Genomic DNA, 18245 nt, shown 5'->3' on the forward strand with positions numbered 1-18245 from the left:
CTATCTCAGCGCAGGTGCTTTTGCTTACGAGTTGAACACTCCACCCCCCATATCTTCATGAAATTATAACGGGATACTCTGATATATCATAGCTTCACAACAGAATTTCAGCTTTAAGCGTCTCCTCTCTCTTCCCTCAGGTTTTCAGCTCTTCACAGCAATAAAAGGGTTAATCTCACCTCGGCCTTGCAGCTTTGCAGCTGGAATGTTGAATTTTTCTTATCGCAGTGGAGAGGAGGGGGGTTCCACAGCTGGAACAGGTCCATCGGCTCCAGGATGGCCGTGGCCTGGCCCGGCCTGGCCCAAGCAGGGCCTGGCCGGGCCTGCTGGCCCCCACACGGGGCCCGCAGCCACCTGTCCCAGCACCGGAAACGAGAGAGAGCTTGGGGGGGAGTTTGTCTATTCTTAAGTGTGGATCACAGAGGCGGTCACAACTTTAAGTGGCTTAGAGAATTGTCCATATTCAAACTGGCCAGCTGATAGGTTCTATCAGTTCCCAGAGGAAACTGTAAGCACCCCTTAGCAAGGACATCCCTTCCGGGACTATGCTTGCTAACCTATGACAAAACGTCAACGGGATTGGGCTGAAATCTGGGTAAACTTCCAGGTTTGGTATTTTATGAATAACCCCTATAAATACAAAAGCAGTGGAGGTGGTGAGGACATAAGCCCGTTCATCTTGCTTTCCCTCTATGATGGCCAGCTCTGGGCTTCTTGGAGAGCTTCACTTTGCCAGCAGATCCAGCACCATTCATCTATCCTGCAAGAGAGACACCTTCTCACCCACCATGAGCACCATAACGTTCCATCAGCCAAGAGCCACCAGTCTCACACCACACATGGGTCAAGAGGGAGATGTCCAGGGCTGGGTGGAGACCATACCATGGAGATCCAGCATTGACACCATCAAGCACCATCAGCTCACTTCTACCCTTGCAACAGAACTTTCTCCATGGGTCATATGGGAATTCATCTCCCACCAATCTAATGCCTCCAGACCACAGGCCAGCCACCTCCAGGCTTTCCAAGCATGGCTTATCTTGTTTGAAAGAAGAGTCATAACCAAACACATCTGCCAAGAATTAGTCAGCTCAAAATACAGGAAAAACTCCCCTCTGTCTCACATTTACAGAATTTATTTTTGTCTGCAATGGGATATTTTTGTCCTCTTTTTTAACCACATTGAGGATAGAAAGTATCTGGGCTGAGTACAACCATGTCAGTGGGAGACACCATGAACGAGGAGTCCTTACCTACCCATAGAGTGACCACCAATGAAAATAAAGGTAAGAATAATTGAGAGCCAGTGCCTCGGGGAGAACAAGGGGTACATCAGCTGGAGAATGGGATGGCTGGGGAAGAGACAGCATAGGTGGGATGAGAAGAGAACACCAGCACAACATGAAGGACTATCCAATATTGCATTCCTGGGCCAGGAAGGAGAACAGAAAATAGAGGGGGGAAGGGAAAGAGCAGCTCAGATCAGTTATTGCAAAGGAAAAACACTCCCCATACATCCCCCTGGCCTCACTGCTCCCCCTCCCACATCCTCCAGTGCCTCTGGTATCCATCAATGAAACTGCTTTCAGCCTCCAGACGGAGATTGAGACCCCAGTGGTGCCTGGATCTCAGACTCCTGATCATCAAAGGAACCTTGTGGAGAGCTGCAAGGGCACTCGCTTTGATCCCCTTTTTAATGCTCCTCTTGCCATCATTCTCTCAACCCCCCCCCCATGTGATTTCCCTGACAGAATGGCTGTGAACCCCAGGCTGGCCCCGTTCCCAAATTCTCATTGCTGAGAGCAATCTGCCTCACTAAATCCTGCCCTTCCAGCTTCAAGACATTAGAGGTCTACTGGCCTTGAACACCGTTACTACACCAGCATCCACTGCCCATCACTGGTGGCCAAAGCCTACGGTGCTATAGGAAACCACTACCACCATTCACCCATGATGTCTTCTTCCTCAGCCACCTACTCCAGTTTCCAAATCTAGCAAAATTGGCATTTTTTTGCTTTTATTAAAGCCATTCTTTCATCAAGGAGCATCAAGAAGAGTGTACAGCCCTGATCTGGAGAGGATGAGGGATGCTGGATTCTCCAACTGGCATTATGGATCCCCATCTGCCCAAACTAGATAAGACCAAGCCAAAGCACTTGCCACGTACCCTGCCAATAACTCATTAAAGCCCTCTTCAAATACATTCTTCTGCTAACTAAAATATGCAGGACGGAGTAGAAAAAAGCATGAGAAAGTGAGTTTTGGAGCATTGCTGCAAAGTGCATTTATTTTCCTTTCTTGACTGGGTCTTTCCAGTTGGGAATTTTCAGCTCTGCACTTCTGCATGCAGAAGGGAGATGTCAGTAAATCACAGCAAATTAAAAAGAAAATGCTCTTTCATGTGGAAGCATTCAGCTTTGTTTCACGGCTTGGGTAGTTAACTGTATTCCTTCATGACTCAACTATCCTATCAGCTCCTCATAAAATTAAATGGCTACAATTACATTTGGGGAGGAAAAAAGAGCAGGTAATGATCATAAAAGGTTCTGTTTCCAGACTTGATGGGGGAGGAACATTTGATAAGACCAAAAAAAATGCAATCCAATGAAATGATAAAAATATAATAAGTGAAAAAAGCATTTTCAGGGCCAAATGTGCTTTCTTTTGGGAAGGAAGCTCTACTGAGGAGCTGGAGGTCCCCTTCCCAGGGGCCTTCAGGAGGCGCCCAGAACAAGCCAAGTTATTTCCTGCAGCCCAAGCCCCCACCTCCCACCTTCCCTTTGGGAGCAGAGCAGCCAGACAAGATGCTATCAATAGGTTGACCCTTATAGAAAACCCCCTTTTAAAAGCGAGTACTTCCTCTGCTTATTTCATGTGGTATCCTGAGGAACTGAACTCTCTCCTCCCCTTTGCAATGAGTATATTTCAGAAGGAAAAAGAAAATAAAATCTAACAACATCCTTATTTTATTGTTTTGCTTCTTGTCTTTTTTCTTTTTACAGTCTCTTTTTTTTAAATTCCCCAAAGCTATAGGCTCCAATAACAACAACAAAAAAAACCTCAAAAACCAAAAGTCTTCTGTATTAAAAAAAAAGGTGACAAGTTTCTCTGTTCCCTCTCCCCCTTCCTTTGATTAATTCTCATTAGGGCCTTTGAGCAAACAATATGCTCTCCTCTCAAATAACAGACAAGGTATATATTAGACACAAATAAAACCAAACAAGACTCACTTAAAGACATCCACACCAAATGCAATTCCTGAAGAGAGGCGGGGCAGATGCGTACATGCAGTCACCAATGACCTATTTCTGAAATTTGTTTCAGGGTGATGAATAAAGCATAAATCAAGGAAACATCAGCACAAAGGGAAGGACCTTCAAACATTAGTGAGTACATGCAGGTACATGGTTTCAGACACTCTAATCCTGGTAGAGACAGAGCCCACCCACCGACTTGGCCCATCCAGGATGGAAGATGAGGTGCTGAAGACATCACACCTTGGAAAAGGGGTGGGAGTTGGACTAGATGAGCATTAAAGGTCTGTTCCAACCCAAAGCCCAAGAGGGGTGGGGAAACCACCCTCCAAACCTCCATCCCATAACAGCACCTGGAGGCTAAAGGAAATGACAAACAGGAAAATTATCAAAACCATAGAGTATCTCAAGTTGGAACGAATCCATAAGGATTATTGAGCTCAACTCCTTCTGCAATGTCCTCTGCAAAAAATGGGGTCACCTTTCCTTCCCAGGCACCATTAGCCTCACACATTAGATGCAGGATACTGGTTACCCTACCAGGAGCAAAGCCCAAGCACAACTCTCATCCCAGAGACAAGAGGTGCCACCACCACCAAGTCAAGGAAACCTTGACACCAAATCCTTCTGCAAGGCACAACTGCACCTGTTCTCATAATCCATGTATCTAAACAAATGAGCAGCCAACATCATTTAGCCTTCCCCAACAGGCTTCTTCCTGCCTCCGTCCAAAAATTAATGGAGCATAACGCTGGAATTCAAAGGAAATATGGGCTTTTGGGGATGGAGAACCTCACCTGGGATTTCAACACATCCTCTGCATGAGAAGTATGTGACTGCTACTGAAATGAAACCCAATTTCCCCTTCAAGCATGCCTTTCTCAACAATGCACAGCATCAACTCCTCAGCATCACTTCCCCTTCTGTTGGGACCCTTGGTCAACTCAACCCGCATCCAAGATCAAGGGTAACGCAGTACTTGTGCTCGAAGCACGAGCTCTGGTGTGCCCCAGGTCATAGAGAGCCCAGCTGCGTTACTTCTGTGCGTCCCAGAAGCGACTTCAGCATCAGGAAAAGGGCTGCTGGCTGAGCTAGCTAGCTGGCTTCTCAGCAGAGGGAACACAGCAGGAGCCGATGGGATTGGCTCACGTTAGCTCGGAGACAAAGGAAGAGAGAGGCTGTTCTGATCTGACTCCTAACAGGTTTATTGTCAGAAGTTTCGCAACCCGAACAAGCTCGGAAGGGATGGAATGCGATGGGATCCTCCCCTGAGGCTTGTCCTCAGTTTTATAGAGTTTGAAAACAGCGGTGAAAGGGGAAACAACCAATGAGTTAAGGGCCAGGGGGAGGATACAATTTAACAAGAACCACTGGGGGAAACCGAGAGGCGGAAGTTATAACAAAGAACCAATGAACAACCGAGTAACCGAGAATTTTCCCAAACCGGGGGAGGTGGCTTGTACCCAGGCACTGCCCAGGGGGGCTGCGGCTTAGGCTTCTGAGCCGCCCATCAACCCACCCTCTGAGTCTGCCTCTTTGGGAAACTCGATCCAGGGGATGGGCTGGGATTGATTGGCATCACGCCCCCAGCCCCGAAGTGGGCTGGGTCACAGCAACACAAGGGAAAAAAAGAGATGTCTTACCTGAAAGCCCCCCAGGGGCTAGACAATTAGTTCTCCCTGTTTCAGTGGAGGAAGGCACAGAATCTGGAAAATCTGATGGAGCAGAGGCAAAGAAAAAAAACCAGTATATAGGCAGCTCTTTGCAGGCTCCCAGCAATGCCATGAGCAGAACACACATTCCAAAGGGCTTAGCAAGAAACAATTACTAATTGTCCAGCACAGAGACTGTAGTTCATCAAGAAGCATCCACCCTAACTCATTGCCTCAGTCAAGCCTGCACACCATGCTTCATCAGCATCTGTAGTGGTTTGGTCTAAAATACTCATTACTGCTTATCTTCTGTGAGATAAGAATTAGGAGGAATGCAAAGCAGGCACCAAACTTGAAAGAATATAAAGAAATTTATTAACAGACCTAAAAGAAGGGAAAAAAAATTATACCACCTTCAGAACTCTCCTCCTCCCCCCACCTTCCTCCCTTCTCCCACTGACAATGTGAAAAGACAACCCTTAAGATGTTCAGTCTGTTTACCACTGCCATAATAACCTTGTTTAGTCCATTTAGAAAGAGAAGTCTCTTCTTGCTCATGCTATGAAAACAGTATCACAACGAGACAGCCTCCCACTTCCAAATATTGTTCAGTCCATTTAGGAAGAGGAGTCTCTCTGCCTGCATGTGAGTCCCTTCCCCCGACTTGCAGCTTGTTCAAGGTCACACACAGATAGCAATTGGTTTTCCCACGTTCGAGGGTCCACTCTTGAAGTTTTTTGGGGTACAATTTTAAGGTTGAGCCATTCAGAAACAAAAACAGAGGCCCTTCTCCCTCCCTGGGAGCAAAGGGTCTTCCTCATCTTCATTGTTAGGACTATCTCTGGGAGCATCTCTAGGAACTGAGGTTTTCTCCTTTCCCATTTGGAGCAAAAGTCCTCATCAGGTTCATCTTTAGGGACTGAGGTTTTCTCCTTTCCCGTTTGGAGCAAAAGTCCTCATCTGGTCCATCTCTCCCTGTCCAAACTTCTCATGAAATTACAGCTGCGTCAGCATCTGCCTATCTCAGTGCAGGTGCTTTTGCTTACGAGCTGAACACTCCACCCCCCATATCTTCATGAAATTACAACAGGATACTCTGATATATCATAGCTTCACAACAGAATTTCAGCTTTAAGCATCTCCTCTCTCTCTCTTCCCTCAGGTTTTCAGCTCTTCACAGCAATAAAAAGGGTTAATCTCACCTCGGCCTTGCAGCTTTGCAGCTGGAATGTTGAATTTTTCTTATGGCAGTGGAGAGGGGGGAGAGCCAAGCCGCTCCGGCTGCCCACGGCAAGGCAGTGGGGGGGGTTCCACAGCTGGAACAGGTCCATCGGCTCTAGGATGGCCGTGGCCTGGCCCGGCCTGGCCCAAGCAGGGCCTGGCCGGGCCCGCTGGCCCCCACACGGGGCCCGCAGCCACCTGTCCCAGCGCCGGAAACGAGAGAGGGCTTGGAGGGGTAGTTTGCCTATTCTTAAATGTGGATCACAGAGGTGGTCACAACTTTAAGTGGCTTAGAGAATTGTCCATATTCAAACTGGCCAGCTGATAGGTTCTATCAGTTCCCAGAGGAAACTGTAAGCACCCCTTAGCAAGGACATCCCTTCCGGGACTATGCTTGCTAACCTATGACACCATCCAACGCTGATTATAGACTGGCAAAACTTACAGACTGGCTGCCACGTCTCTGCCCAAGTCACTGGGTAAAAAGATCAAGGTTGTCGCCATTCTGATGTAAGCGAGCTCCCAAAAATGTTTAAATGCATTATGTTACAAATAAAGTATGTAATTCGTGCTATTATGTATAAAACTGGAATGTAATCAGACCATGTAGAGACAGAGTTTCAAAATCCCTCCACCAGCCTGGCTGAGAGAAAAATTTCACAACACTAAAAGAAGTTCTCTCACAACAAGTGAGGATTCCACCTAGGTGGGGTTAGATCTTATCACCGGGACATTTGCACCATGACAACTTGATCACCACACTCTGATATCTACATCTCATCTGATAAGGAATCGGACATTCCGGGAACTAAAAATAACTGTTCCAGGAACCAGAGATGGCCCATCCATCATCAGAGATGGCCCTTCCATCACCAGAAATGGCCCACTCATCACCCAGGATGGACAATTCATCAGACCCAGGAAAGGCTTTGTGCAGCCCAACTCCAAGACAAGAAAACTTCATGAATACGCTAAAATTACGAGAAGAATAGAATTAATTCAGACTCTGCCCAAAAACTGTATAAGAAGGGACCAGCCAAAGTGAACTTGGGAGGTCTGGTGCGATAGAGATCAGATCTATGTGTGTTCACCCAGCTCTGACCCCGGGCTCAGTTCTGCTTTTCTCGATCGTGGCTTTTGAAACCGATATTTCGGTCGCATAATAAATGTTACTTCTTTTATATATTTTGATCGGGCAATTCTGTTTATCCCACATTAGATGCTTAAATGTACAAATGTTTTACACTTCCAATTTACTCAACACCTGTAACTCACTGAAATGGTGTCTTGGGGTGACTTTATGATATGTATCCCATATCGCTATACTATGCCCAGAAATTAATTTTGTGCCTTTCTATGCCTTTAAACTGAGCCTGAGAGGGGGGAGAGGGAAAAAAACCCAGAGAACTTTCAAAGCAGTGTTTCAAGGACACACAGATATGCACACAGACTCCTCTTGCTTCTAACAGCAGCAGCGGGAGTGGGAGGAAGCATCCTGCTTGTTTTTTTTTCCAGCCAGCTTTCAGCCAGTTTTTCAGCTCCTTTTCCTCCAGACAGTTGAACTTTGTTTTCCTAGGACTCCGATTTTTCCCTTCTTCTCTGCTGGACTGTTTCAACATCAGAATGCATCGGGAGGACTTTCCACCGAGGCCTTGGCCCTGGAGGTGGGCCCACCCTGTACCAGCTCCAGGAGGAGGGGAGAGGCTACCTATGGAAGGACTCTGAAATTTTCCCAGGTTTTTCTCTCCACAGCGAGAGGTTTTATTATTTAGCATTATTATCCTTTTCCTGTGTGTTCGTTAAATAAATAGTTTATATCTCTTTCACTTTCCTTCGAGGAAAATTTATTTTTTCCCAAACCTGGTGGGGGAGGGATGGTTGTAACCTGCCTTCTCTCAGAGGATATATTTCCAAATTTGCCCAAACCAGCACAAATGGGAACCAAAAAGGAAATGTCTCATTGCTGCCCTTTTGCAGCAAACAGTCTACATTTGCATTTCTCCACTCAATTTTTGTCACCACCAGCTGCTGGTAGATCTTATACCCTGCTGTCACCTCCTAAGACAGGTGGGCAACTGGATCAACTCCTCCATGCACCACCAAAGGGCAGAGTAAGATTGGCAGCCCTATTAAAAGTTTCTCCTGATGCATGAATGTATTGGAGGTTAAGATTTGGAACTTTCCATCCCATGCTTGTTCCTCCAAGTGAGAACAGCCAGAAGCCAACACCAATCCCTTTTTCCTGCAGGCACACTTCACCTTTTTGGTCACTACCCTGTGTGGGACAAGCTCAAGGACAAGCCTGAGAAGGCCTGTGAAGTTCACACAACCTTCTGCTCCTCAGCAAGTTCTCCGAGACTTTGGGTTTTGTCAAATTTGGGCTCTCTAATGACATCAATTTGCTCACAGCTGTATCTCAAAGCAAGGGCCATCACCAGGAGAGTCAAGATCATTTTCTCCCTACTGATAAAGTAATTTTTCAAGATTTCATCCCTGAAATCCAAGTGAATAAGAAATTCCTGTCTGTATAACCTCATTTTATCAGAGTAAAGCCCTAACAGAAATAGACAGTTTAACAGGATATACTTAATCAAACCAAAACCAGTAGGGGAGACAGGAAATAGACTTACTTGCAAAATACTGTATATGATGCCTTGTCACGCTTTCTATGCTTTAAGAAATATGGGGGGTGTGTGGGGAGGGGGTGTGGTGTGGTCCTTTTTTTTAACCCTTTCTAGTCCAGGCAGAAGATTCTCCCTGCCCCTCTCCTGGGATGGCTACAACTGCTTGGGCTACAGATGCTTTCCGAATGCACGCTGGACCACCCTGCTCTGCACTGGGCTCCTTCTGCCCCCAGCTACAGCTCCCTGAAGAGTCCCTGTGGGATAGAGGACATCATTTGCCCTTTCCATGTTGTCTTGTTCTAGGGATCATATGCAACCAGGTCCCCTGTTAGCACATCAAACAGGATGGCAGGAGAGAATCCTATCCCAATTTAAAATGCATAAACCTAGCACTGGGGTGATGTGCTTTCATGACTTATCAGCTCCCTTCTTGTATCCCATCACCCACAGCCAGTTCTCCTCATCAATGAATTATCCTCTGAAGTCTCTTTAGAAGATGCAATATTTCTCACAATATAAAATCATTGCAGAGACATAAAATTAATCCTGGTGGCCACCAGCAGAACTTTGCAACATCCAATAGCTCCTGGAAGCTGCCAAACCTTCAGCTCCCCTGAAATTCAATGCCACAGGAGGGCATTCAGCTCTGCAGTGACATCTCAGTGGGTTTCCTGAACTCTCATACTCCAGCACCACCATGACCAGCCACCCAGAAGCATGATGGACACAGCCACTTGCAGCCCCTTGTCCCACTTAATGATGGGTCAAAATACCTGCTTGAATTATTTGGAGGCACTGCTCTCCATCTCACTTCCAACACAGCTGCAAGCAGCAGCTCCTGCAGGGACATCAGGGATGCTGAGCGCCCACATGCCTCCAGGCTTGCAGGGTGAGCCTAGCCCCGTGCAAGCCACTGTCACCCATCCCTGCAAATGTCCTGTGTAAGGAAGAGGGGAAGTCCTCTCCTTGATGAATGTCCTCTCCATCCCTGGAAGTGTTCAAGGCCAAGATGGATGGGGCTTTGAGCAACCTGGTCTAGTGAAAGGTGTCTTTGCCCCATGGCAGGAGACTTGAAACTAGATGGTCTTTAAGGTCCCTTCCAACCCAAACCATTCTAGGATTCTATGAATGAGCAAGCCAGCCTGGACCTCCAACCTTCCCGCAGGTAACCTGGCCATCAAGGCCAGATCTTTCCGCTCTGCCAGATCTATCCTGCCAATGCACAAACTGATGTGGAATTTCACTGCCTGCAGCAGACCCCCAGCTCCCTGTCCATCCCTGCTTTCCTCTAGCCAGTGACACGGCCTGTATCAGCCTCCATCACCTCCAAGAAACCAATTTAATTCCCATAATAATGGTTCTAATCTAAAAGAGGGGAGATTCAGACTAGATAGAACAGAGAAATTTTTTACAATGAGGGTGGTGAAACACTGGCACAGGTTGCCTAGAGAGGTGGTAGATGCCCCATGCCTGGAAACATTCAAGGTTAGGTTGGATGGGGGTCTGAGCAACATGGTCAGGTTGAAGATGTCCCAGATCATGGCAGGGGGGTTGGACTGGATGAGCTTTAAAGGTCCGTTCTAACCCAAACCATTCTGTGATTCTATGATCATGGACCCTGGCGACCACTTTGAGAGCCCATATTTGTCCTGGTATTCCTGTCTGTCTGTCCAAATGAAACACAAGACACGGCACTAAATACTTTAATATTTTTGTTACCACTATCACACTTGATGGAAAAGCAAAAGTTTCCTGCTGAATGCATGTTCTCAGCTCTATCAGCAGATGCAGCTGCCCAAGTCTAAATGGAGGGACCATCCTCCCCCCAAGGTCCCAGGGGAGAAGATGGCTGATGTACATCAGCCAGGTAAAAGGTTTCACACCTTCCCATCATCATCTACTGTCCCTCTCCCATCTAAACAATCCTCAACATCAGGTGGGAAACTGACACAGGAGATGATACTGATGCTGGGACAGGAAACTCTTGGTCCCTCCCCAGAAGAAATGCCAAGAAACCCTGAGCTTGCAAAACCCACCTGCAACAACAGACTTCCAGGCTCCACTTCAGCCTGTTGCAGCCCAGTTAGAGTTCAGCTGTAAAACGGATTTTTCTTTCAAAAAGGAAAAAAAAGGAGGATTTTTTGGTGAGTAACCCATTTTTTCCTGTGTTTCCGATGGACAGTGTTAATCACTTCCTATTGGCCAATAGGAATAACTTTTCCTTTCAAAATGGCACATTCATGTTATGCAGCTTTTCTGTTTACACACATTTTGCTACCTTATGTCAACACTTGATGATTAATAAATATATCACTGGGGTAACTGAAAATGAGGTCCTAGCAGAGGCAGATTGGATGTTTAAACCCTGCTAACAGATTTATCCTAACATCTTTGCAGGAAACCGAAATCAAGCTGTAACCCTTCTCTCTTGCAGCTCTGAAGCCCTTTACACCCCATGCCAGGATCATTGGTGAGTGGAAAGGAAAGCAATAAAGGCAGAAGTAATAGAAACTTTTGGGGAAGCGCTGCAGGGATGCAGGCAAAATGATGCCAATCTCACACAAACCCACAAAATTTTGCAACCTAGCAGACCCTCAAAGTCTATTACAGAACAACCCTTCTGCATACCAGCACGTGCTCAGGATGTTGAACCTACTCCAGATATCCTTCTTTCATTCATGACTCTTTATCTCCTGTTTTTTTCATGCTGAGGCAAAATAGTTCATGCTTTGTGACCCAATTTTTTGTTAAATATCTTTTCTTATTTCCACAAGTCATAAAAAGACTTATCAGTGTTTCTTAAAAAGTTTGCAGAGGGGGGAAAACAACAGTCCAGCCTCCAAAGGAGCAGTAGGCAAGATGGGACCCCACACGGTACCAAAGCAACCTCAAGGTTGGGGTTTCTTTTAGTCCCAAGAAACTGATGAGCAACAATTTTACAGAAAATGCTCTTTTGGCAAAAAAAAAAGCCCCAGTAACCTAGCATTGGTCTTCTTTGCCTCCGTGTACCACCCTGCCCCTCCTGCCTGCCATGACCATGGGACATGACCACAGAGACCACCGTGCTCCAGCCAACATTCCAGATCCACTAATCCTTGAGGAGCCAGGAGCTGCTCCTTCCTGAGCTCCCCCCATTTCATATTCTCCCCACATCTCCTCCTTCTTCCAGACTGATTTATCTCACACCCGGCAAGCTCACTGCCAACCAAGCGTTTATGCAGACAATCGCAAAAGAGCTGGTGCCAGCCTCAAATGGGCTTCTCCCCTGGTACCCTGACACTCAATTACAAGCAACAGGCATGCAAAGAGTTGCTAAAAAAAAAAATAAGAAAAAAACCATTTCAACCCCTTTTCCTAATTTTTTTCAACCTGACAAGGTGGGATTAGTTTCCTTTAAAACACATAAAGATTTCTAAGAAGTCCATTTATCAAGGTTCATTGGGATTCCCAGGAATTAGGGAGATGCTGTGCTGGCTCCCAGCATAAATCCCTACAAAATTCACCCAGGGGTGCAGGAGCACTGCCATTTCCAACTGGAGCCCATTATTTTCCTGGCTGACTCGAGCAGTGCAGGCCTGCGCTGCACTGCAATCCCTCCTAGAGTTTCTTGCCAAAGTTTTAAAATCCTACTTTATGCAGAGGGTGTCTTAGATAAATTATATGTTGAGTATATGTTAATTCTTCAAGGGGTAGCAAGAAGCACAGAGGCAAGCAGACTAAAAGCAAAAAGCATGACAAAGGCAGGAGATGTTTCCCTTAGCTAAGAAAGGGGCAGTTTTCCCTTTTATCTGTAGTCTGCATTGCAAAAAGTCCACTTACCAGTTGGCTTGAGAAAATCCATTGTATATCTGGAGTAGGGTGGAGGGGGAGACTCTGGAATTAGAAAAGTACAGAGAAAATAAAGGCAGAGCCATAAGAAAGGAAAAAAAAGAAAAAAGATAGGAAATTATTATAACAGTGGCATTCTTTTAGCAAAACTGTTTGTCTTAGCTCTGGGGGTTGGAGGCAGGGCAGAGGTCGTGATTGCCTTGATATTTAACTGTCAGATAAACAAAAGGGGCCGTCTGGCGCCAGTCTCCCTGCTATCTGCTGCTCGGGCTGTCTGATCGGGGCCTCCTTGGCTCGGCGGAACCGCAGCAGCGCTAGGGCCGCCCGGCTCTTAATCCCCGGCACCGCGCGGAGACGGAGAGGAGACTGCTCCCCCCGCCGCACCGGGACCCCGGGGCAGGAACTCACCCCCTCCCCTAAACAGAAAAAAATACATAAACCAAGGCAATGGAAAGGAGGTTTCGTGTGTTGGTTTGTTGTTCTTTTTTTCCAGAAGGAAAAAAAGATTGGTGGGTTGGAAGGCGAATGGGGCTTCATCCCTCCATCTCCCCACATCCCCTCCATCTCCCCATACCCCCGCTCCCTTCGCCGCCGTACCTAGCTCGCAGAGCCGGCTGAGGTGGTGCGGGTTGCAGCAGACAAGCTCGGGGTGAGCCTTGCTGTAGGATTCACAGCAACATAACCGCTTCACTTCGGAGCAGTGGCGGAGGTCGGGCCAGCGGAACACCTTGCAGAGCAGCACGGGCAGCGGGTACCAGTGCTGTCCCAGCCGCGAGTCGGCCTTGGCGGGCAGCAGCAGGCAGGGGGTCCGCGCCCCGCCGCGGGACTCCACGGCGTGCAGCAGCCCCTCCAGCTGCCGCTCCTTCAGCCGCTTCAGCACGGCGTGGGTCAGCGCCTTCAGTTCCGCCTCCGCGCCCGCCGCCGCCCGCCCGCCGCGGCCCGCCTTGCCCGGGCAGCACTCGCGCCCCCCGCCGCAGGCAGACGCCCGGACCTCGGCCACGGCCACGGCCGTACCGGACTCGCCCGCCGCCGCCGCCGCCTCCTCCTCCTCCTCTCCGCCGGGCGCGCGGCTCCGCCAGAGCCGCCGGACGAGCACCGAACGTTTGGTCCTGAACATACGGAACGAGAGGAGGGTGCCCTGGCTACAAAACGGGCATATCGTCCTCCGCGCATGAAGGGGCCGGGAGCCGAGACGCGGCGGCGGACAGCGGCGGGCGGCGGCGGGGCCAAGGCGAGCTGTGACATGCGCCAGTCTCCGCGCTGGGGCCGCGGGTCCCACCGCCTCCCGCGTGGGGCTGCGCCGGCCGCGCCTCCGCCCGCTGCGAGCGCGCGAGAGAGGAAAAAAAAATCAAATTAGGAAAAAAATCGGGGAGGAGTGGAGAGCCGCTGGTCGCCTAGGCTTTGCCCTTAAAAGAAAAATAAAAGGCCCGTCTAGAGCCTGCGGCGCCCGGCACGGGGTGAGGCGGGCGGAGGCTGTCGGCTCCGCGCCGCCCTGTGCAACGGCGGACAGCGGCCGGAGCCGCGGGAGGGCCTCGGCTGCCCAGGGGCCGCAGAGCCCATCAACCCTCCAGGCACGGGAGGGAGTGCGGGGGGATGATGAGGCAGGGATACGGCCAAAAGGGTGTCTAGCAAAAAAAAAAAAAAAAAAAAAAAAAAAAAAAAAAAAAAAAAAAAAAAACCCCGAAACACCAACCCTAAGGTTTGGACGTTGGTTTAAGCATCTGTAACAAAAGAGACGAACAAGCGCATCCAGTGTTGTATCCCTTTTTAAAGCCCAGGTCGTCTTGAGGGGGTGGTCGAGGTCGGTTTTTTCCCTCGTTTTTTCCAAAGGTTTTAATCCACATGGACAAACACACGGAATCTTGATCCGACTGCTACGAAGAGGGGGGGAAAAACGAAAGTGGGGCTGTGTCCCCTCCTCCTTGCCTTTCCCAGCAGGGTGCCGCGGCGGGGGGAGCCGCGCCGAGCCGCGCCAGCCGCCCTCCGCTCCCGGCGGTGCTTACATGGGTGCGGGGCTGCCCACCGCCTGGCCACCCTCTCCTTGCTGCCGGCGCCTCTGTTTCGGTGTTTTGGGTTTTTTTCCTCCTCTCTCCTCCTTCCTGCCTGCCTTATTTCCTCCCCCTTCTTCCCGCCTTCCCCTCCCCTCCTCGTCCACGTCCACGTCCTCGTCCTCGTCCTCGTCCTTCTCCTCGTCCTCGTCCTCCTCCTTCTCCTCGTCCTCCTCCTTCGTTCTTGTTTTTCTTTTTGTTTGTTTGTTTTTTCCTTCCTTCCACTCACTGCAACGAGCCGCCCTCCCCGCACGAGGGCCTCCGTATTTTCCTTGATGCGGGAGAGAGGAGCCCCGGGGGCAGAGCGGGGCACAGTGGGAACGGAGCCGACAGCAGCGCGGTGCCTGCGCCCCCTCCCCTCCGCTCAGTCCCCGGCTCTGTTCCCCCCCTGGCTCCGGCGGCGGCTCTCAGTGCGCAGTGGCGCGGACCCAGCTCGGCCCCGGCCCCGCCACGTGGGCGTCTAGACACCGTGTCGCTCCGTGGGAAAAAAAAAAAAAAATCATATTATATTTACCTCCAACCGCCTTGCGCAATCGGTGACTCGGGTTGTTGAAAGCTTGTGGGTCCCCCCGTCCCCGTTCCCCCTCCCCAACCTCCACCCCTGTCCCAGGATGGGGGGGCTCTCCGGGAGCACGGCGAGGGTGCGGAGCGGCTGGTGTCTCCCCTACACCCAGCAGGGCACAGCAAAGGGAGCCTCCGGGGCCAGGGTGTGCCGGAGCCCACTCTAAGTATTGAAATATTAAGCCAAATCAGTCATAAACATTAAAAAAAATTATATAGATATATATGTGTGTAGATGGTTCTGGGCATCGAAAGAGGACATGGCACAAAAAGCAATAATAATAATACTTTCCACTTTTACTGCACCTGTCGCCAAAGGATGGGAAAATATTTCATAGAGGGTTGGTACACTTCAATTCGCATCAAACGCAAAGCAGAAATGATTAGCACATAGCACTCTGATGTTCTCGTTATGGGTACTACTTGTGGCAATGTTATGAATGTATTGTGATGTTGGCTTTTCGCATGTTCCTTAATGTTAGAAAAATTTTACTTAGATTCTGTAATGTCATACATGATATAGAATGTCTATTGTTTATGTAGTCAATTTAGAAAAGATAGGCAGAGAAAGTCTTCACATTCCTGGAGTATCTTATCAGAGAAGAAGAAAACTCAAAACCAGAGAGAAGAATTTATGGAGGGAGCAGAGACGGAATGGAGCCAAGGAGGAAGATAAGGCTGATGGGATGATACATAGAAACTCCAAAGAATTTATGAATCATGCATGATTGTGATGAATATGCAATAAGAGATGTACTTTTAAAGACGATCTTTTGGATGTAGAAGTGTGCCTTTAGATCTCTGCCAAAGCACCCGGCCGTAATACTCTTTTTGCTATCGTCTCCTAATTGTCCCTTTTATTAAACTTTTCTTAAAATTTTACAAAGAGTGAACCTCGTTTTTCACAATTGGTGGCCCGTACGGGGAAAAGGCCTCACCTCTGAGATCTCCCGGGGAACCCAGAGTGGGGGGGTGCCCCCCACCCACTTTTGGTGGCCTCGCTTTGTGTTTCCCGGCGTGGGTCGGGGGGTTTGCAGGTCAAACACCCGGAGGACAAGAGAGGAGACAATAAAGCAAAAAGAAAGGAAAGAAAAGGCTCCCTAAGATACCTCAGTAGTTAAACACGTAAAAATCTTGTGCACGAAGACTCAGAGAAAGGTGAGTATTTTTTTCTTTCCTCTTTTTCTTGGGGGGGGAGCAGATACAGGGGATGAAAGTGTGTGTATGAGACGTGGGCTGGTTACCCCCAGACCTGCGAAGCGAGTGAGGAGCTTCTAAGGCTGCAGTTCTGCTCTCCCGCGAGGGAAGCAGTCAGTAAAGAGGCGAAGTGAAAGATAAAAGGAGTGAAAGAACCCCCGGTTTAACTGGGACTGGGTTTCAGGGGAGGGATTGGATCCCTTGAAGGAGGGGAGTCAAGAGTTTCCTAGTACAAACCACGAGGAAACGAGACAAAAAGTAAAAGTGCCCCTAAAGATTTGCCAGGTTGAGGATTGGATCCGAGTGATTTAGGTTTTGAGACTGCCGGATTAAGGATTAAAAATTCCAAGAAATCCGGGCTTAATTCTGCTAAATTGAGGATTACTCCAAGAAATTTGGGTTTTGAGACTGCCGGATTGAGTATTAAATTCCAAGAAATCCAGACTTAATTTTGCCAAATTGAGGATAAATTCAAGAAACCTGGAACATTGGGCCCATGGGTGAATATGGGATAACAATTTGAAATTAAAAGGTACCTTAATCTTGTGTGGTTGTGACTGATAGCGATTGAGAAAGAGAAATTGGAACAATAAAAAAAAAATGAGTGAGTGAGAATGAATGAAAATGTATATGATAGAAATGTTAAACCCTGAAATATAACTTTATTTTCTGGAGGGAGGCATGTTGTATTAAGAGGGGGAAACTTTTGATTCTAAGAGAGGAAAAGGGGAAAGAGGGTGTAGGTACAAAAATGCCGTTAGCGAGGATTTTCTTGCTATTTTCTAAGTCCGTGAGAGACTTTTCTCTCTCACAGAAGAGGTAGCAGGGAATGTAAACAACCAAGCCACCTGCAACCTTGGAAAGTCTTGTTTATGGTATAGTAGAAAAATATTTTGACAATGGATGTTTTAGGATTTTGGCCAATCACCCCCAAGGGGTGGCTGGTCCTTTGTCCAATTAGACTATGAAGAAAAAAGTCTATAAAAGAGTTTGTAAAATAATTAAAGAAATCAATCTTGCTGCACAATTCCTGCCTGCTGGATCTTCTCCTCCTCCTCCTCCCTATGGCTGCGGGACACGGTGATATACCGTAGGAACCAGGCCTGCGGTAATATTTGGTGCTGCCCGACGTGATCTGCACTCTCTGACGTGTCCTGCACACTGAGAGCCAAGCCGAATTTCTCTAGAGGTACGCTGCTCCCCTTCCCCCCTGGGACCAGGAGGTCCGACAGGACTGAGAAATGGCGAACAGCAGCTCACAAACTGACGCTGTGGTACAGGTCTGGAAAGGTGTGTTTAGCATATTGCACACCTCCATTCCTGAAAACTCAGTTCAGGAATTATTAGACTGGGCTACTTTAAAAGGTATTTCCATGGACAGAGATACTGCCCTGGACTTTGCCTTATGGCAGGAATTCGGCTGTGCTGTCCGACACGAGCGCCCGACTGGGGACCCAGCAGCGTTAGAATTATACAAAACCTGGCGTTTGTTATTTATTCTGCTGACAGACCTTGACTGTGATAGCAGGGCTGGATCGCCTATTTCGGTGATGAGTGACGGAGGAATGTCCGAGGGGGGCCCTGCTGACTGGGCTTCCAGGGCAAATGATGGTGGATTCGGAAAAACTCCCCCAGCTCCACAGGCAGAGCCTGTGCCGGCTCACCCTGCACAATCGCAGGACTCCGCAGCCCCCAGGGACCCCGTGCCGGCAGAGGTGGGGGGGTCGGGGCAGCAGGAGGGCGCGCAGCCTGCCTTGCCGTTCGGCTGGGTGGCGGCCACGGCTTATCCAGGGCCGCAAATCAGCGGCTTAGCCAACTGGACCCCCAGAGAGGCTCCTAGCTCAGTTGCATATGCACCTG

The 18245-nt window shown here is 48.7% G+C and overlaps 1 protein-coding gene across 1 annotated transcript in view; it reads right to left on the reverse strand.

Annotated features, from left to right (window-relative positions):
* The window catches only part of LOC125319343 (mothers against decapentaplegic homolog 7-like), a 52296-nt gene extending 38549 nt beyond the window's left edge, over positions 1-13747 (reverse strand). Inside the window, exons 1-4 of the mRNA XM_048290448.1 lie at positions 13177-13747; positions 12571-12624; positions 9525-9527; positions 4898-4969 (exon numbers count right to left, since the gene is read on the reverse strand). Coding sequence (XP_048146405.1) covers positions 4898-4969; positions 9525-9527; positions 12571-12624; positions 13177-13696 — 649 coding nt within the window. The 5' untranslated portion in view covers positions 13697-13747. The remainder of the gene's footprint in view (positions 1-4897; positions 4970-9524; positions 9528-12570; positions 12625-13176) is intronic.
* Between the last annotated feature and the right edge of the window lie 4498 nt (positions 13748-18245).

This window comes from Corvus hawaiiensis, chromosome W, assembly GCF_020740725.1.
Source record: "Corvus hawaiiensis isolate bCorHaw1 chromosome W, bCorHaw1.pri.cur, whole genome shotgun sequence".
Lineage (NCBI taxonomy): Eukaryota > Metazoa > Chordata > Aves > Passeriformes > Corvidae > Corvus > Corvus hawaiiensis.